The following is a 21,742-nucleotide window of genomic DNA, read 5'->3' as shown; positions in this document are numbered from 1 at the left end:
CATCATGTGTCACATCAGCACCACATTAACATCACTACTCAAGCGACTGTGTAAGATATTGAGTCTCTGTTGTGGACGAGAAGTTGTTATGTTCAATTTTTATGATAATTTATGATAAATGATTTGAATATTTTCCCTTCAGTACTTTTTCCAGTCAGCGTGCTGTTGTCGTACTGCTGTTGCTGTTGTTGACACTCTTTCATCAGGCTCACGTTTCAGCATTTGCATGTTAAAAAGATTCACTTCCTCGTAGTCGTGATGCTACGAGGAACAGCTTTTTTATCAGCATTGTCTATACAGGAGGTTGGAAGTGTGTGTGTGTGCATGTGTGTGTGTGGCACCAGTCTTCCTCACCCAGACCAAAGCAGAGAGTGGAGACAAGTGTCGGGTTGATGTGTGACAGAAGGACAGCAGCAAAGGTCAAAGGGAAGGTCTACAAGATGAGACCTGCTGTGATGTGTGGAGACTGTCCTCTAACCAAACCAGGAATTACAGAGACCCCCTCCAAACCTCACTAATCCAAACCTCACCGGTGCGTTAAAAACATACCTGTGGGTCGTATTCAGGGGTTTGGCCAAAACGACCCATAGTTAGGTTTCACTTGGACACGTTGGACGCACAGCTTTGAGACAGTGTCTCAAAGACAGGACAATGTTCTCAGGTGCTGCTTCATATGAACAGTTCAGTATCTCACACACAGGGCAGAGAGGCAGATATTCACTGCCCCTCTGAGTGGGGTTAAATTATGGGATGGACCTGGACCTCAGTTTCAGGCTCCTTTTCTCTGCAGCTGCTGTTAATGTGATAGAAGTACACATCTCAGTGTCGGGTGTATGGGCAGTGGCGTGCACAGACATCTGGAAGAACAGGGGCGAAAATGAAAAGGGCACCTAAAGTATGTCTAAGGCAGGCATGTCACAGCGTGCCACTGATATGTGGCGTTTTTGTCCATCAGAGAATTGCAGTTGAATAATTCCTGCTATTGAGAACATGTGAGTGTGTGAGTGAAGGTAAGTGTGCATGTGTCTAATCTCTGTTAGCAATGTAAACAGGAGAGTTCAATAGCTCGTATGTTCCTTTTAGAAACACACAGGTGATTTCTCAGAACTCACTCGTGTGACAGTAAATCACCGGCTGCACTTTGACCTTTCACAGTGTTTCAGTGAGAAGCTGCCAGTCCTGATGTTTGCTTCATGCTCAGTGATTTCTAAAAAGGGTTGGGAGGTGTGCACACAGCGTGGGCGGCTGCACAACTCTCCAGCTGTTTCCACTCACTGAACAACACATTAAACAGACCATTCAAGTCCATCATTTCATCAACACTCCATGTGTTTAATCACAGTTATTGACACACCATGTCACCCCTGCTCTGACATGTGGGTGCAAGGAGACGCCAGTGACTTTCACCTGAGCGAAAGTAAAATGTGACACGTGAGTCATTCACCAACCGTGTGTGACAGGAAGAGGAAGTCAGTGACATTTGAAAATGAAAATTAGATTTTAATACACACATTACATGTCATTAAAAAGTGTTTTAACGGTTGTTCTTTAAACAGCGTGACATAAATGTGAAAATCAAAGTGAAGCTATTGAATTCAAAAAGACAGTTCAGGATTTCAGCAGCGTGGTTGTGTGAGACTGACTGGAAACTCAACTGTGTCCACAGAGAAAACCAGTGATTTTCAGGAGCTGCCGGTCCTCTGCTGCCTCGTGTGGTCACTTTGTGTTTTAAACACTGAAGTCACAGAAGACATTTGAACTTACTGATGGATCAACAACTCCTGTGTGCTTTTCTCTCTGGACATTGGTGTGGGAGCGTGAGTGGTTTAGGAAAAGGAAAAATCAGTCCAACAGTGAGCTAAAGATGTTTCCAGCACACAACAGTGAGTTGTGACTGTGTTGCCACACTTCTAACAACGCTGCACTATCACATTTAGATGCTATATTATTCATGCTGCCACTAAAGTCACTCCGTGAGATTAAAGTGACGCCTCTCATCTGTGTCTACTCCTCTCTTTATCCTTGGACTTTTTCGGGGAGCGGCTGCGGCTCCGGTCCTTGTAGCCTTTGTTGCGTCCTTCTTTCCCATGTTTGACACGTGACTTGCTGTGTTTGTGGTCCCTGTCTCTGGAGCGGGATCTGGATCGGGAGCGCTGGCGGCCTGTTTTCCTGTCACGCTGGCTCTCATCAGTGTCCTACACATGTGAAGAGACGGGAGTTCGTGAGCAATAAAAAAATCATCGTATGATTAAACACTGCAATATTCACATCCTCAAGGCCGGAACAATGATAATTAGGGCTGCAATTAATCTGTCGATTATTTTCTCGATTAATCAACTACGAGTTTGGTCCTAAAAATATCAGAAAATACTGAAAAATGTCGATCAGTGTTTAATAAACCTTGAAACGACGGATCTGATCAAAGGTCACACACACGACAGGTTGACATGAACACAGTGTTCATAAAATCAAAATGTGTCTGTAATATTTTAATGCAGGCTAATAAAGCTGGAATCACAACTAAGAGACTGACGCTGACCAGGCTAAACAACACAAACGATAAACACCTCTGCTGTCATGTTTAATCCCAGATTAACCATGGTTTGGTGCAATGAATGTGGTTCACACATTATATGATATGATCGATGAAAAAGACAGATCCATCACAAGATACATCAATACATTGTAGACATAATAAAATCATCAATAAAACAAACTGAGTTTTTCTATCCACTGTATTCTTGGAGGCATGAGGGGTGTGAAAGCATGTCATTACTGCATCAAACTACTGAAAACAACTGTGTGGCTTCAGGATGGAGCTGCTCATGCAGTTTGAAAATCAGCCCATGTTCAAACTCAGACAAGTCAACCTTACTTATCACCAAGCTTTTGTTTGTCTTTAAACAACAACAACAACAACAACAACAACAACAACAACAACACATTTGTTTATATAGCACTTTCTATCAAAGTGCTTCACAGTAAATAAATAAAAACATACAAAGTGTAATAAAATATACAATAAAGACTGATAAGAATACAGTAACAACATACAGCACTGATAACATGACACACTTTAAAACAGTAAAATGAGGGGTAAATACTGATAGACCTGATTGTTCATAGCTTCACCTGTCTGCAGTGATGGAGATCATTTAGTTCTTTATTTTTGTTTATCATGGCATTAACCTTGTTCTTCAGCACAATCTCCTCTACTGCCCTCTAGTGCAGGGTTTCTAAACTCATCTCAACCGGCGAGACAGATTTTTTAACATAAACACACATAGCTTGATGTTGAGATTTATAAAAGTCAATGAAATATAATTCAATAATAAAAACTGTGCAAAATGCCAAAAAAAGAGATATTCACTTCTGTATAGGCAGAAACTTTTATGTCACATCTCTTCAATCAGACGTTTGTGATGTCATCATCTCATCATATCATAGCTGTGCAGAGCGCTCGCTCACACACTCATGGTTACAATTCAGCACTAGACCGTGCACATTAAATATTATTTATGCATTTTTGACCAGCTGTCTGGGACCCACCCAGAACACGTCTGGGACCCACCCAGAACACGTCTGGGACCAACCCAGAACATGAGAATCACTCCTCTAGTGAGCATGAAGCTAACAGAGATGTGAGGCTGGCAGAGTTTAGAACCAGGTCATACACACACATTTAACAGCTGACACAGCCATGCTGTGTGTGTGTGTGTGTGTGTGTGTGTGTGTGTGTGTCATAATAATGTTACCAAAGTCTTTGAACAGTATTATCGTGTTTGGTTAAAGCCATTCAGTGAGAAAAGTATCTGAAGAGAAAGTCTGTAAAAAAAATACCTTGTATTTCTTGGACTTCCTGCTCTCTTCATCACCAGAATGATGATGATGATGATGTCTCTTGTCCTTGTGCTTCTTCTCCAAGTGCCGCGGACTTGTCTCCTCGTCATCCATTAGCAGTTCATACTTGGAACTTTTGAAAAAAAATGAAGGACAATTCCATGAAGCTGGTGAAAAACATTTGTGACAGATGACTCAAAAGCCGAAAGACATTTTTTGTATATATTCCTATCATTGTTGTCATCATTGAATTTCACATACATGAAGATCAATCACTAACATCTGCCATTTCTTATCCAGTCTACAAGAAAATCAACACCACGCACACATTAGTGCACAGAGTTAGTCAAGACAGACATGCTGCTGCTGCGAGGTTTAAACAGCTTTTCATAGAGGAACTCTATAATTATTCAAATATTCAAAAGACATTTCTCATCAAAACTCATAAGTGACAAAATTCAATGCTATGTGTTGGTTTCTTATCTGCGGCCAAGCAACGAAATTTCGTTGCCAGTTTTCACTACTGTGTTTGCTGTGCAATGACAATAAAAGGAAGTCCAAGTCTGAATATGTGATCCGCTTGTGTTGGACTTGATAAGAGGTAAATAGTGAGACTGAGAGACAAATAGTGAGGTAAAACCCCTCTGCAGCTCCACACAGATATAATCTAATGATTCCAGACACTGTCTGATAAAACACTTCAAAGTCAGGGAGTGACAAAACTGGACACACAAGGATACTCTTGTTTAGGCTTCATTTGGTCCTTGAGAGCAAGCTTGGATCGGTTTTCCACGTCCTTCTCATAGGCCTTGAAGTCATCTTTAGTATACTTCCCACCTAAGAAGCAGAGAAAACCATCACTTTACAATTCATTCGTTTCGCACTTCACAGCAAACATAGAGAAAGAAAATTCAGCATCTACATGTGTCACAATACGTCACAAACACAACATGGTCCAGTGTTGACATCAGAATGAAAACAAACCTTTGCCTTTCCACTTGATTTTGGCCACTGACTGACTGAAGTCCACGTGAATGCGCCGATCGTCAATCAGAACATTGTCCATTTTGAAATATGCCTTTTCACATTCGTCTTGCTGTGGAGTCACAAAAAATATACAGGTGAGACAGGAAATTATGTTCATGAACATCGCAACCACTGATACAGCGATCAATGATCATCATCAGTCTTCTGTTGTTATTTATTATTGTTACATATGTTGTTACATAGGTTTCTTTACATAGACCGACGACTGTCGACTTATCAGTCATGACTTACAGACTGACTGAATACAGAAGGATGATGAATCTATCATGAGGGAAGAAGAAGTGTTGTGTACGTGGTTTGAAATGATAATCAGTGCCATGACAGTGTTAGTAGTCTTGTAATACATGTCACCTGTATCCTCACGTGCAAACACTGGGGTTCTCAGTAAGTCATCTGCCCATTTTAAAGCACATTTTTGCAAATACAGCGATAATTTTACGAATGGCAATTATTTTGGTCAAGATAATCACTCCACCGCTAATGTGAGATTTCTGTTTTCACCTTACTATTATGGGGTTCTGAGTGAAAAGTGACAACAACAGGACATGGTACACACTTAACTGAAAAAAAGAGGAGACGCTCACCTTATCGAACTCGATAAAAGCGTAACACAGGGAATTTCCAGTTTTCCAGTCTCTGATGATCTCACAGCTGCACAGAACAGTAAGTACAGTCAGAATACAGTATAATGCACAACTATGGCCAAAGATAGATAGATATTTATTCACCCCCATGGGGAAATTCAAGTATCCAGTAGCTCACCCAGAAGCATCCACTCTCCACTTCCAAAGACATAAATACACCAGAATGTCTCAGAGACATTAAGTCCTGGATGACCGATAACTTTCTACTTTGAAACTTTTAGACTCGGCCCTAAACACCTCAGAGAAAACCTTTCTGATCACATTGTCACTTTAGATGACATCACCATGGCTTCCAGTTCCACTGTGAGGAACCTTGGAGTTACTTTTGACCAGGAAATGTCTTTTGATTCACACATAAAACTCATTTCCAGAACAGCCTTCTTCCACCTGCGGAACATTAATTAGAAACATTCTGTTTTTACAGGATGCTGAAACTAGTTCATGCTTTTGTTAATCTAGATTAGATTACATTACATGTCATTTAGCAGACGCTTTTATCCAAAGCGACTTACAATGGAATTGAGTACAATCAGCGTGGGGTGGAATCGAACTTGCAACCATTGCGACCATGATGTTTTTCGCACATAGGGTACCGGTCTTAACCACTGAGCCACTCCACCCCCAGATTAGATTACTGTAACTCCTTATTATCAGGATGTTCTAACAAGTCTGTTAGAACCCTTCAGTTAATTCAAAATGCTGCAGCACGAGTTCTGACAGGAACTAGAAAGAGAGACCATATAACTCCAGTGTTAGCTTCTCTACACTGGCTCCACCCACAGTTTAGAATTAAATTTAAAATCCTCCTCCTCACGTACAAAGCACTTAATGGTCACGCCCCTTCATACCTGAAAGACCTAGTCTTACCCTATCACCCTAATAGACCACTGAGGTCACAAAACACAGGTTTACTTGTGGTTCCCAGAGTCTGTAAGAGTAGAATGGGAGGCGGAGCCTTCAGTTACTAGGCTCCTCCTCTCCTGTGGAACCAGCTCCCAATGATAGTTCGGGAGGCGGACACTCTCTCTGTATTTAAAGTTAACTTAAAACTTTCCTTTTTGATAAAGCTTATAGTTAGAGCTGGTTCAGGGAAACCTGGACCATCTCTTAGTTATGCTGCTATAGAACTAAACTGCTGGGGGATTTTCCTGTGGTACACACACATTCACTCTCTCACACTCAGCATTTGATTATGACTTTTTATATGTCATTAACCTTGTCTCTTTCTCTCCCTAGTTTGTGTCTTTCCTTCCTTCCCTCTCTCTCTCTCTGTATTCTCATCATGCAGGTTGCAGGATCAAGATCCAGTTTTCGAGGCTTATCATCACCGTCGATATCATAACTGTATAAACTTGTAACCTGATAGAGTTGTTGTGTATCTGCTGCTGGTCTCTCTCTCTCTTCTGTCTCTCCCTCATCTCCCTCTTGTCCTTTCTCTCCCCCCATTTTCTGTCCCCACCTCTCCGCTGTCCCCCATTTTCCTTTCACCCCAACCGGTCGAGGCAGATGACCGCACATCTCTGAGCCTGGTTCTGTCAGAGATTTCTTCTTCTGTTAAGAGGGAGTTTTTTCTCTCCACTGATGCCTAGTGTTTGCTCATTGTGTGAACTGTTGGGGTTCTCTGCTCTCTTTGATGTTGTCTATGTACAGAGCCTTGAGATAATGTATGTTATGATTTGGTGCTATACAAATAAAATTGAATTGAATTAATGACGTCTAAACAAAAATGTGTCACCTTTTGATGAGGCCAAAGCGTGAGAAGATGATCTCCAAGTCCTCATCTGTGGTGACAGGGTTCAGTTTGCACACAAACAGCACGTTCTCTGGTGGCCTCATGTCTGCATCAGGGAGGTCGCCCACCTGGAGGAACCAGGGACACAACGGTGTAGACAAGTCAGTGGAAAGGTTTAAGCAGAAGTCTGAGAGCCGTTGTTTGTCTTCCTCTTACCATCTCCAGCAGGATGGCCTGAGTCTTGGCCTCTTTCTCCTTCAGCCTCTCCTCAAGCTCCTCAGCCTCCTTACCAGTCGTATCATCAATCACTTCATCTGCACCAATTCTTCCACTCTGCACAAAGTAAACACAGTAGTCATATTATTATACTTGTTCTTAAATCTGCAGTTCAAAGTGCTTCAACACAGTTTTTATTTATCCTACAGCATCAGTTACATCAATAAAAGCACATCTTATCTTTTTTCTACTCTGACATACTGAGCCCTATCATGTGTACTCACATCCAGCTGCTCTTTGGTGGGCTCAGGAGATCGATCAGGCACTGGCAGGTCAGGAGGGTCATCGAATGGGTCCTCCAGGATGACTGTGTGGTTTATCCTGAGGGAACATTGTATTTCTTTGTCTCAATGCAAATTCAAAACAGAGTTCATTCATTTATTTCCAGTATATCCGTCTTCCTAATGAGACTGACGTTAACACAGAATACAATAATGTATTCAGTTGTTTGTGTTGGTGCCATATTCTACAAAGACAGTATATGATCCAACTCACCTGATATCCTGAAAAGGAACAAAGTCCTTGTCAACGAAGGCCTCATTGATTTTGGCCAAGACATCCATGCCTTCAGAAACTTCCCCAAACACAGTGTGGACTCCATCGAGATAGCTGAGGTTCTCACCTGTGGTAATAAGGAACTGCAGACAAGAATAACAACAGATTACATAAACCCTGTCATACATCCTGCAGGGAATTCTCGGACTAAAAATGACATATTTTCATACTTTTTAAAAAAAAAAAGCATAACCCATGTATACACTTGCCATTACATCCATCACAGCAACAAGCACATAAAGAACGTTAAAACGTGAATCCGTGTAAATAGTGGGACTTTGAAACGATAACCTAGGATTTATTCAGTTGATCAGGAGATTCATAATAATATACATGAAACAATAATACCGTGAATATTGTTTATTGTTGTGCATAATCTGGAAGCAAATGTTCATGGTATTTACCTGAGAACCATGCTGATCGTGTCCATTGTTCACCATGGACACAGTCCCGCTCTTTTTGTGTTTGATTCGTGGCACTTTCTCCACATCAAAAAAACTGGCCTGGTCCCCATAGAGTTTGCTAATCACAAAGAGAAAATCTGTTAAACTTGGTGTGTTCAAATAAATAATAAAAATCATTTTTAAAAGACACTTAACGACGGAGACAGTGATGACTGACCTATAGATTGATTCTCCACCACGGCCGGTACCAGTGGGATCTCCACTCTGTACAATGAAGTCTCGCTAAAGAGGAGACAAACACATTGTGTCACTCACATCCAACAAGATGGATGCATTGAGGAGGTTACTGTGCACAAGAGTACACAAGAGCTTTTTTTTCAATTTTGTTCTGATGTTGTGTTTGTGACAATTCTGAGAATTGTCGACACACGGTCACTGAGAACATGGCTGCTGCTGCTGGGGTACCCCCTAAGTACTGCTCCTGTGCACAGATTACGTGCGTTCACTTTGCACAATTCATCCTGTGCTGGCCAGTGCTATTCTGTTTGCTGTTGTATGCTGGGGCAACAGGTTGAGGGTAGCAGACGCTAACAGATTGAATAAACAGATCTGAAAGGTGACATTGTATGCGTGGACATGGAGTCTCTGGAGACATTGTCATACAGGAGGATGCTTGCTAAGCTACACAGCATCCTGGATAACACCTCCCACTCCCTCAGTGGCATGCTTGTCCAACATAGAAGCGCAGTCAGTGAGCACATCATCCCACAACATTGCACTCGAGAGCACCACAGGATATCATCCCGCTGGCTGCCATCAAACCGTTGAATTCATCCCTCAGTCTGTCAAACACTCTCAACCGACACATTGGAACCGACTCATTCTATGATCATTTGTACAGTGACAATAATGCTTGGTAAATAATTATCCGCTGCTTAGGTAAATAATTGTGCTCTTGTAAACCCTGTGGGTTTGGCAGCATAAGTACATTAAAGATTCAAATAAAAATACAAACTTCAATTATTTAAAGAAATAAGTGCTGCTTGAACTTTGGGTCAGGCATGATAAATAACACTGACTAGATAAATGTTCTCCGAGTACTGTGGGTTATGACTCAGCTGCTGAACATGAACTCAAGTGTGACTACATCACCTTCCTCAAGTCAAAGTCAACATGAGTTTGTAGTTATTGATGCTTTAAAGTGTATCGACGGGTGTATCTCTTAGGGTGAGTGATGTCACTGATGACGTTCAAAGCCTCACTGGTTCAGGAAGTGGTTTGGGTTTTGGTGTGATTTTTAAACATATACTGTATACACCGCAATGATCCACTCACAATTCAGGGGTTAGTGTTGGAAATGTGTTGGTTTGTGTGAGACAGAGGTGCATTTTGTTATACTGCTGCTTATTTTGATGGAGCCTGTGAGAAAGAGAAAGTTCCCCCCATGTGGGATCATTTTGATCGGATTTCTCCCAAAACGGCAAGTTTCAGTAACGTTCAGTAACATTATTACATGTATTTTGTGTTTGGTATACGATGTACTATAGTCTTTTTTTTTAATCCAAGGTGAAGTGTTTGTTTTGTGCTGAATAATTGGGGTACAACAACAATACCTCATCCATGCTGAGGTGTTTTCGTCAGCCCAGCGCAAGCAAATTCTCTGCCATCTTCATGTTCAAACACATTCACTGACCCTTACCTTGTTAAAACACTGCAACAATTTGAAAGCAATTCTGCACCCGTCATTATGAGTTATCCAAACGTTTACAACATTATTTAGAGATACAAATTTAACAAGTGATATTAGATTCTGTTCCATTATCAAATGACTGTAATCCTTAATAGACAATCAAAAATAGAAATTGCATTTATATGAATGAATACATGAATGTTCCATGAAATGCATTTATTAAGATATAAAAAGATTTCTATAACTTGGCAGTCATTCCCATTGCTGCACTGTTGCAGGTCAGTCTTGAGAGACAGACAGACAGACAGACGACTTTATTGATCCCTTTGGGAGGTTCCCTCGGGGAAATTAACATTACAGGGTTACAAAATGACAATAACACAACAAATAAACAGCCAGATAATAACTGGCTGTTAAACAGCCTTTGACCAGCAGGGGGTTTGTGTGCATCTGATATTTTTGTGAACCATTTGGCCTCAAGAAGCTTAATCTGACCATCAGTGTGTATGAAGTTTGAATGAGCAGCTCAGTCTTACCTGGACATTGTGGATGAGGCAGTAGTTGTAGTACTTTATCTTGCACAATTTCAGAAAGTTCAGGGAAGCTGCAAAAGAAAAGCAGAGAGGCTGAAATTAAGCTGACATCACAAGTGAGCTCATAATGAACAACCTCGCAGATCTATTTGGATCTTTTGAATCCAATGTTAAGTGATGCTTCGAGATAATGTGCTGCACAAATGAAGAAGCCGACAAGCTAACAGCCTTAGCTTGCGCTCCGCTACAGCGCCAGTCCGCTTGTTGTCTTATTCCACAAACAACCAGCAAACATTTCTCAACGACCGTCAACACAAAGGACTGACAAGTCTTACTTTTAGGCCTTTCGTCTGTGTACAAATCAATCACAATATCGCCCAGTGTTGTTTCAAGGAGCACCGCCATGGTTAAAATCCCAAACTCGCGAGATGAAAACGCGTTTGTTCTTCATTTACGGTGGTTGGCGTTCAGCTTTTGGTGCATGACTGCCACCTACCGCTCGGGAGCGGTACGACTCCAAATGAATCAAAGTTTGAAGTCTGAACTCAATGCATGGATGCATTATAAGAACTGAGAACCGCCCCTTTGTTGCATTTTATTCTTCTTCCCCCCAAAATACTTTACTTAAATAAAAGTAAAGTAAACAAAAAAGAAGCACAACAGAGCAAGGTTAGAATCATATGAGAATGAGGAAGAAAAGTGTAAAAGTGTCTTTTGGCCTTTTTGTTGTTTTTATCCATTATTTATGAATGATGTGAAACAATGAAGCGAATATGGCATTTACCTAATAAAATCACCAAGTTAACAGTGTTTGATACTTCGGAATCGTATAACATATATCATCATCATCATCATCATTATTATTATAGGTAAACTGAGATACCCACCTGTTATTGATAAAATAATTCTGCCAAATATTGACAAATCTCGATGTCAATGGTTTTTTTGTTTCATTCATTTTACCTGAAAGTGGTTGGTCAATGTTAGCCAAAGATATTTGAACTCAACTTTAATTATTTTTAGGACATCATTATTATTAATAATAATGTCCTAAATATAACAGATATCAATTATTATTATTATATTATTAATATTATTATCATTATTAATATTATTATTATTATTAATAATAATAATAATAACAATAATGATAATATACGTAAATGTCTCCCCTTCGTCTTTCCGCCCCGCCCACCATTTGTTTGGACATTTAGCACGCATGCGCACTTCGCATGTATTGCTTAACGTTATTGCTAAGATAGCTAACGTTTCGCCGTGAGCTAGTTAACAGAAGTGAACGCAGAATGGCGGAACTATTCGTGTGCGTTCTTCTCGTCGTTGGTTCAGTCACGTGTACATCACTGTCACCTCTGAACACGGTAAGGAACGAGGTGGCTAACATGAGCTAACATGAGCTAACATGAGCTAACATACTGCGCTAATGTGATGGCGCTTGTGTTAGCTTAGCGGTGGCTGTCGCTCTGTACAGTAAGTGATTACAATCTGCGTGTGTTCTCCTCGTGTTGCTTGTAGGAAAGTCTCGTGATTAACGTGACAGCGGGGACAGTGGCGGACACTGAGCTGCAGCAGTCCAACAACTTACAGGTGTGTCCAGTAGAATGATGGTACACACACACACACACACACAGTGAGTAAATGACCAGTGCTGTTTCCTCCCTCCAGATAAATCTGAACATCTCTGTGAGTGAAGAGCAGGTGATGGTCAATGAAGTCCCAGTAGAACTGTCAGAGGTCACCAGGTTCAACTGTCCAGCTCTGCTCTGTGAGTGCTCATCACATCACATTATTAGAGTGATTTCAATCATGAAGTAAAACATCCATCATTTTCCCCACTTCTCTATTCAATAACCAAACAATTCATTTGTACAATCCAAATTAATCATATGAACAACTATACCAAAGGTATTTACAGCCTGAATATCCACCCCATCATGTTTAAAAAAAAAAACCAGCATAAAATTAAATGACATTTAGAATCTGAATACTTTATTAATCCCTGTGGGGAAATCGGGTGCATTACATTTGCTCCTACAGATTTAAAGTAGGGCTGCAACATTATCCAATTAATTGATTACTAAATGACTTAATTAGTCAAGTACTCGATTCATCTATAAAAAAAAAAATCATAAGTTGCAGCCGTAATTTCAAGTAACACAAAGCTGGATTTTGCTCTCCTACATTTTACAAACGATATTGATCCTACAAGTGTTGTGAAATACATTTGTTGACAGTACCAGTAAACTCTGAACCATGTCTTCAAACCAGTCGAGTCCATTTTTTTATATAGCTCAACATCATTAATCACAGAAAAAATGCACAAAAACCCCCGTAAATGGGAGAAACCTCAGGAAGAGGCACAGAGGAGGGATCTCTGCGTCTGGACAGACAGACAGACAGACAGACAGACAGACTACAAACAACATGTCATATTTACACAGAGAAGAAGCTAGAGAGCAGGAGCATTTCAAAAATGAAGAACGTTGTGCTCTTCATCACTCACAGAGTGTTCCGAGGAAGGAAGGAGAGTCCGCGTTGCAGTGGAAAAATAATCCTTTTATTGGTAATAACAGAAAAATAACTTAACAAAACACAGCGGTCGCTCTCTTTCCCATTTCTGCTCCTTCTGGACCCAGTCTGCTGCAAGAGACCAGAACCACGTTACAAGTGTACCTATATAGCCGACTGATTACCTGATTCTGTCCAGCTGTCTGATCACCAGCTGAGCCACTCCTCCCTCTCTAACCACACCCCACTGCCACAAACATTAATGACAGTTATTATCATCACATCTTTGTGATTTGACGGAGCTTCTATTGCATTCTATTGTAAATTGTACAGGGAGCCAGTGTAAAGAGATTCTTTTAAGAAGTAAAAAGTTCTTAATGTCTATGAGATCAGGTACAATAACATTTTATTTGTCAACACATTAGTAACAAACAGTAGAAATAAAATAAAGTTTTGTAGTTCTTTTGTGTCAGTGCAGGTGAGGCGTTGACAGAGGTGACGTTCACCCTGTTCACCATCAAAATAATCTTTCAAACATTATTTGAATGATGAAATGTGGTCAGGAAAGAAAATAAGGAATAACATAAGAAGACACTTCAATATAAAATAAATAAGAATTGTGCTGTCAAGCCCACAGTTCACATGAGCACAACTATTTACATAAGCAGCTCATAGAATTAGTCCATTCTAATGTATTGGTTCATAGTGACTAGAGTCTGAGGGATGACAATTACATCAGTGTCATCATATTTTATATTATTATTATATTATATACATATTATTATTATTATTATTATTGTTATATTACATTTTCAAGAACTTGTTAAACGCTTCAAAAATATCACTGTGACAGCAAAGGCAGGGCCACTTAAACACTGCAGTGAAATGTCTCTGCAAATACTGTGTGAACGATGCACCGCCGTCACAGACGTACTCCGGGTCCCGAGGTCAGAACCTGGAAGGTATATGAAGTTATGGTGTTTGTAAGGACTTGTGGGATTCAAACTCGGGTCTCCTGAGTCAAAGGCTACAGGAGAGTTGGAGGACAGACAGGCACAATCCAGTAAGGTTCAGTCACGTCAAAGTAGTTGACCAACATCCAGACGTAGAACTCCAAAGAGTCAAACTTGAAACTAAACAGGAGTAAAAAACAGACTTAGGCTCAGTAACAAATAAACAACACACAAACAAACAAAAACACAAACAATCAGGTGGCTTTTAAACGCAATCAATCAATCAGTGACAATAGTAGACGTGCACACTGAGGACCCCACATGGGCAAAACTGGTATTACAGTCCAAAAAGTCTTGACAGGTCAAATGACGGACAGCTGTCATTTTTCCATCATGGATAGGCACAAACTCTTATGTCTCCCCCATGTTACAAATGTGTTTGCAGTATTTTCACAATTATCCAGACCAGAATAATTGCAAGTCACTATTTATAGACGATAATTGTCTCACACTTTAAGAAGATGAATATCTTCAGAGGAAGCAAATGAACTCATGTTACTAATGTTACAAAACATATGACTTAGGTTTGTTTGTTCCTGGGACGACTAGAAATCGGTCACTAGGACTGTATGTTGACGTTCAACACATTCACAATAACCACAATCATTTTAGCTGCTTATGTGGTTACACTGTTGTGTAAATATTCCCTCTCTATAACACTAAGCATCGATGAATCAGTGATGAGAACAATAACTGTGTGTAGATTTTGAAATCATTGGTTCGTCTGCTGTGTGTGTGTGTGTGTGTGGTGTGCGTGTGTGTGTGTGTGTGTGAAAGGCAGGTGTGTGTGTGGTGGTGTGTGTGTGTGTGTTTCCCTCCAGTGGACAGCATCAATGGAAGCAGTGAGTTTGAATCTGGGGACTTGGTGTCCACCGTCACCAGGGTGATGGTGAGCCAGAACCGCCTCTACAGCAGCTCAGACCAGGTGTTGGCTCTGCAGGTGTTCAGTGAAGTCATAGAGATGGAGGGCAGGTAACACCTGAGAGATCCTCCTCCTCCTCACATCCTCCTCCTCTGATCCTCCTCCTCACACCTGATCCTCCTCCTCCACCCCTCCTCCTCCTCACCCTGATCCTCTCCTCCTCACACCTGATCCTCCTCCTCACACACCTGATCCTCCTCCTCCCCACACCTGATCCTCCTCCTCACACCTGATCCTCCTCCTCACCTGATCCTCCTCCTCTTCACCCTGATCCTCCTCCACCTGATCCTCACACCTGATCCTCCTCCTCACCTGATCCTCCTCCTCACACCTCCTCCTCCTCACACCTGATCCTCCTCCTCCTCCCCTCACCTGATCCTCCTCCTCACACCTGATCCTCCTCCCTCACACCTGATCCCTCCTCCTCACATCCTGATCCTCCTCCTCTGATCCCTCCTCCTCCTCCTCCACCCTGATCCTCCTCCTCTGATCCTCCTCCTCACACCTGATCCTCCTCCTCCTCCTCCTCACCTGATCCTCCTCCTCCCTCCTCCTCTCCCTCCTCCTCTCCTCCTCACACCTGATCCTCCTCCTCTTCACCCTGATCCTCCTCCCTCACACCCTGATCCCTCCTCCTCCTCCTCCTCACACCTCACACCTGATCCTCCTCCTCACCTGATCCTCCCTCCTCCCCTCCTCCTCACACACCTGATCCTCCTCCTCCTCACCTGATCCTCCTCCTCCTCACACCTGATCCTCCTCCTCACACCTGATCCTCCTCCTCCCTCCCCACACCTGATCCTCCTCCTCCTCCCTCCTCCACCACATCCTCCCTCCTCCTTCACACCTGATCCTCCTCCTCTTCACACCCTGATCCTCCTCCTCACACCTGATCCTCCTCCTCTCACATCCCTCCTGTGATCCTCCTCCCTCACACCTGATCCTCCTCCTCTTCACACCTGATCCTCCTCACACCTGATCCTCCTCACACCTGATCCTCCTCCTCGTACCTGATCCTCCTTACACCAGCAGATTATTTCTACATATTAGATTTTCTCTCTGTCTCGGTGGGGACACACGGATCGTGTCAGTCTCTGTCTCTGTGGGGACACACATATCGTGTCTGTCTCGGTGGGGACACACAGATTGTGTGAGTCTCTGTGGGGACACACTGATCGTGTCTGTCTCTGTGGGGACACACTGATCGTGTGAGTCTCTGTCTCGTGCTCTTGTCTCGTCACCCTCAGCCTCTGCTGCTTGTTCTTAAATGACGCTGTTGGCACATTTCTCAGATTATTTTGAAGACTTCCTCATTTTTTGGTAGTAAAAATGAAAAAAGATGAATTGAAACGTTGAATGTCTCTTATCGTCAGTGTTGGAACAGAATCTCCAACGGAAGCTACAGTCCTGCTCTCTGTCTCCCTCTGTCTCTATCAGTGGTAGTGCAGCCTCACAGCGGAGTCTGTTCTTCGTCTTCTCTTCTTCATTTCCTTCATCTTTAGGAATCATTTGAAATAAAACGTCAGAGGTTTTCCGTGTTTTCAGGACAAAGAAATCTCAGCTAACAAATAAGCACAGTGTTGAAGTGTTGAAGTGTTGAAGTGTTGAAGTGTTGAAGTGACGCACCAGTGAACTGCAGCTAACAAAACTCACTGAGGTCAGTGTTTGAAGATGATGAAGATGATGAATTTTTCTTGTACACGTTGTCAGACACTAATATAATCTTTTACAGATCGTTTTATGAATATTGTCCTTGCTGTGCAGTAAGAATAATGTGTGCGACGCAGCTTCTTATGTGAACACGCACAGATCCGAGGCCAGCGCGCTCAAGTGGGATTTGAACGGTTGTTAGAGTGTGTGTTGAAATGTCTTTCTAATCCTTTCATTTACAGCACACGGTGTTTGATTCAGCCTCAGTTTGCTAATGATCAGCTTCAGTCATAGTTCAAATCATTGATTTGGATTTGAAATATTTAGGTCCAGCAGCCCGACATGTGTGAGGTGAAGATTCTGATGAGTCCAGATTTCCAGAAACTGGCCCAGTTTATCAACGTCTACCCTATTGGACACAGCGAGATCTTCAGGGTTCCCAGAGAGAACGACGTGGTCGTCACCAATCCACCAAATCCTCGGAGAAGTAGGAAGACGTGTTGCTTTTCCTCATGTGAATTGTTGTCATATTGTTGTTATATATTATATTCTCATGTTTTCAAATCAGACGAGGATCAGCTGATATCTCAGACCACCAGTCAGTACCCACTGAAGCACACGGACACCACCCAGGAGGAGACCGCAGCTCCAGGGAAACTCCCAGAGACTCCTCTACGTATGGATCCTGACCTGCTGCATGACGTCAGATACCGTGAGTTTGACGAGCGAGACCAGAGCCAGTCGGATCGGATTCAGATGGGAACTCCGCCCACAGAGCTCATGTCATCTTACTCGGTAAGTAGGTTCTGGTCCATTCGCGTTTCCTCGGCCACGTGGAGCCGTGTGAGGTCGACCGAAATGTAAGATAAAGAAATGAAAACATCCAGAAACAAACAACAGGGCACATTTTAAATAACACAACAGTAATATTAACCATCATTATTATTATTATTACCATCATCAGAGGAGGAGAGTAAACAGGAAGAACTCTCCGACAGATGTGCAGCGTATACGACTAAAGTGTTATTTAAACATGCAGGAGCATAGACTGTAGATAACAAATGATGCTAAATTATAGCATAATAATGATACTGATAATAATGATAATAATGCTAATATTAATAATAATACTGATAATAATGACAATGATGACAACAATGATGATAATACTGATGATAATGATAACAACAATAATACTGATGATAATAATAATAATAATAATATTGATAATAATAATAGTAATGATACTGATAATAATGATAATGATGATGATAATAATAATACTGATAATAATAATAATAATAATGATAATAATGCTAATATTAATAATAATACTGATCATAATGCTAATATTAATAATAATACTGATAATAATGACAATGATGACAACAATAATACTAATAATAATGATGATAATAATAATAATGATGATACTGATAATGACGATAATAACAATAATAATGATAATAATAAGAGAGAGAGAGAGAGAATGTGTGAGTAGTATCAGGAGAGCCACCTTTGACCCATCTCCCCCCAAATGTAATTATTCTGGAGCCACAAAACCTACTTGAGCCATAAAATGAAGATCACATCTTGTCTAAAGTTTTCTATATAAATAAAAGAACTAAAGTTTGTTGTAGAAGTGATGACCGATGAAAGTGTGACCCACTTTGAAATGAATAAAACAATGTTTGCCTTTTATGTCGCTCATGCTTGAGAAAAGCTGCTGGCAAACGTTTGTGGGTCCAAATAAGTCCTTTGTTCTGTGGAGTTTTTAAATAACGCATGTTTTTAGTTGATGAAATATTCAAGCACTTTTATTTATGGCCTTGATCTCTGAATAAGACAAAGATCCAGGAGCCTGAGTCCACTGTAGACCTGCCCCTGTCCTCCAAAGCCAATCATGAGCATGATGTTTGTTATACGCTGATGAGACGCCTGCGTGTCCATCCCGTCCTCAGGCCATGTGTCAGTGGATGGAGCAGCTGCGGGAGCGTCTGAGGCGTTTCTGCTCCGAGTCCCTGCCTCTCTTCTTCCTGGTCATGTGGGTGGTAGTGATCGGCGTTGCGGGGTCTGCGGTCATCGTCAAGATCCTGGACATGTTCTTCCCTACGTGTGAACACAAGTGAGTGTGTTTATGAGCTGCTGTCTGTCAGTGAACACACGTGAGCCCCGCTAACTGTTTCTCTGTGTCTCAAGGCACATGTTCCACATGAACCCCGTCACTGTGATGGCAGACGATGAGAAGCACACTCTGTTGGAGAGCATAGAGACACAAGCGGAGGAGGAAGACAAGAGCCGGGATCCTTGAATCAGGATCGACTCAATGGTTCCCTTTACTGTCACTTTGTTCTTGTTTATTCTTCACAGTGTCAGCGCGGCCTGGATTTGTCTCTCGCTTCTTTTCTGATTCCCTTTAGTTTGCCCTCAGATTTGCTCGTGTGATGGAAACAAACGGCGTCAGAGTCTGTGAAAAGTTACGTTAATTCCATTAGAAATGACTAAAAGTGCAGAGCAAATGAGTATTTATTATTTTAAACTTGCTGTTTTCCTCTAGAATGTCACTTTTGAAGGAATGTTTGCAAAACGTGAATTCACTCGGCGACTTAGCTTTGCACAAATGTGGGAGAAGAATCGCATGACATGGAGCCAAGTGCAGTCACCATGAATGATGATGATCGTCATGGTGAGCACATGGTCAGACTTTTCCTCAGGCCTGTTTCCATCATGTCTGTTATCCAAGGACATGAGCGTTGTATTCGCCCAAATGAAGAATTGTGCATTTACATGAAAGTTCAGTCACTTTACGTCACATAAACACTTTAGTGTCCAACTGCACACGCACACACACGCGCACACACACACGCACACACCGCACACACACACACACACACACACACACACACACGCACCAAGGAGACGACGTTTAAACTGCAGCGCTGTAGGGAAACATGTAAACATTTCACTGTTTGCTGTTTGTTTTTCTGTGACGTAAAGGTCAACAGGAAACTCATTCAATATGCACTCGCTTATAGAGAGATACAGCGCCACCTATGGAGGTGGAGTCAGACATACACAGCACACAATAAATCCATTTTCTCCGCCGCGTGTACGACGGCCTTAACTCGATGGAACTGCATGTAAACATACTTTGTTTTGTGACTCTTAAAGGGCATTATGGGTAATTATGTACAACAGCAACCCTTAGTGTTTCAAACAAATGGAAACACTGTACTCACCACTGTAGTTTGTAAAGTTTGTAAAACACCAAAGGAGCTCACTGATGCATGACTGACGTTGTGCTACAGTTGGCCGTGTTGGACTCGCACAGCAAAACAGAAAGTTTAACATTTAAATTGTATACTGGCTCCACCTTTGTGATCATGATTGATGACACACCATGGCCATTTTATAAATGATGAAGCCCTTTAATGACTCTCCATTCAAAGGTCAGTTTTAGTAAAAGCAGACAAAAGGACTGTAGGTGTAACAAATGAAAGTTTGAGTTTTCCTCTAAAGGAGCAGGCTCACGAATGTCACTTATTTTCTGTAAGGCATGAAGAAGAGGTCATGTTATATTTGTGAATGTGACTTTTCACCACGTTTGTCAGTTATCATCAGTTATCACTACAAGGAGAAGGACTCTATAATCACTTTGGTTTGTTTTGTGTGTGGATTCAGTAATTGCACATGAGTGAGTGAGTGAGTGAGTGAGTGAGCCTGTTCAGAATATGCACAGTAAATGACTGGAAATTCATTGTTGGATTAACAGTAACTACTTTAATGCACATGGTGAATGCTAATATGATGCTATTCTGTATTATTTTGTCAAATGAAGACGTTCTAGTTAGAAACTTTAAATCAGGTGCGCTTAAAAAGACGAGCCCCTCGAAATAAAAGTTTTTGTGACTCAATTACAGCGCCACCATCTGGCTGATGCGCTCATGTTTCTTGCAAAGCACATGCACAGTATTTCCACTTACTGTGCTGAGCTTTGTTTCTGTGTCTGAGACACCAGATGACAACAAAGTGGCGTTATAGTGTTGTTATTATCATTCTTCTTATTCTTAGTGACTGCACTTGGTTTAGGAGTAAAAGCTGCAGGATGCATGAGGTGCATGTGTTAGTGCAGTGAATGCAGTTTGCTGTCCGCTCAGTCATTCTCACTCTTACTGCATGACAACTCCAAACAATACGAGCAGATGCCGCGAGTGACGCAGTGGGTGAAGGGAGTGCTGTGAGGGCAACAGTGAACGGACGACACACGGTCACACGTTTTTACAACAACACATACTGTAGGTTTCCATTTGTCGCATTAGTGTCAATCTGTATCTGTGTTCCAGCTGGATTGTGTTTGGATCTGCTCATTAAAAGCTTTCACTATGACCGTGATGCTGTTTTTCCTCTGGTTGATATGAGTATTGTGCTTAAAGTGGACATAACAAAAGCAGAAAATATGTAAGTGTGGTATGTACATGTATATGTATATATATATATATGTGTATATGTATATACATGTGATCTCAACAGGCCTTCCATGTTGTGTTCTTCACTTTCATGAGCACATTACGTTACATTTAAGTGATCAACACACAAGCCTAAAACTATCACTGAAAACATTCATTACAGTGACAGACAGTGTGGAGTGGAGACAGTCAGTCAGTCAGTCAGTGGTGTCACATTTTAGTGTTGTCCAGAGTTTCTTGAAGACAGTGTGACGTCACAAGCTTGTTCCACCATCAGACAAATCATCCATTTCATTCATTGGGGAGCGTTCACGTGAATGACTTTGTTTCAACACATCAAAGGTTTTCATTTCTTCAATCATGCATCCAATCGAGTTTTTTTAACAGGGACATTGAGGATTTGTCGTGGACGGACGCTCGGGGGGAAAGACAGACTCATTTAAA

At 41.6% G+C, this 21,742-nt stretch overlaps 2 protein-coding genes across 2 annotated transcripts; one reads left to right on the top strand and one right to left on the bottom strand.

Moving 5' to 3' along the window:
- Positions 1-1,311: 1,311 nt before the first annotated feature.
- Positions 1,312-11,168, bottom strand: ppil4 (peptidylprolyl isomerase (cyclophilin)-like 4). Its single transcript, XM_044017709.1, has 13 exons — positions 11,057-11,168; positions 10,725-10,792; positions 8,716-8,780; positions 8,499-8,616; positions 8,035-8,177; positions 7,764-7,860; positions 7,480-7,596; positions 7,267-7,391; positions 5,472-5,538; positions 4,825-4,936; positions 4,581-4,677; positions 3,841-3,973; positions 1,312-2,195 (listed from the first exon to the last, which is right to left on the bottom strand). Exons 1-13 carry the CDS (start codon positions 11,124-11,126, stop codon positions 1,995-1,997), a joined length of 1,413 nt encoding a protein of 470 aa, XP_043873644.1. The 5' UTR covers positions 11,127-11,168; the 3' UTR covers positions 1,312-1,994.
- A 767-nt stretch (positions 11,169-11,935) lies between these two features.
- Positions 11,936-21,218, top strand: ginm1 (glycoprotein integral membrane 1). Its single transcript, XM_044017714.1, has 9 exons — positions 11,936-12,100; positions 12,255-12,326; positions 12,405-12,504; positions 15,082-15,232; positions 16,430-16,457; positions 17,160-17,319; positions 17,401-17,627; positions 18,794-18,957; positions 19,032-21,218. Exons 1-9 carry the CDS (start codon positions 12,026-12,028, stop codon positions 19,141-19,143), a joined length of 1,089 nt encoding a protein of 362 aa, XP_043873649.1. The 5' UTR covers positions 11,936-12,025; the 3' UTR covers positions 19,144-21,218.
- Positions 21,219-21,742: the final 524 nt, after the last annotated feature.

This window comes from Solea senegalensis, unplaced genomic scaffold, assembly GCF_019176455.1.
Source record: "Solea senegalensis isolate Sse05_10M unplaced genomic scaffold, IFAPA_SoseM_1 scf7180000015769, whole genome shotgun sequence".
In the NCBI taxonomy this organism is placed as follows: Eukaryota; Metazoa; Chordata; class Actinopteri; order Pleuronectiformes; family Soleidae; genus Solea; species Solea senegalensis.
Note: the sequence above shows the minus strand (reverse complement) of the source record. Positions and strands in the feature narration are given on the sequence as shown.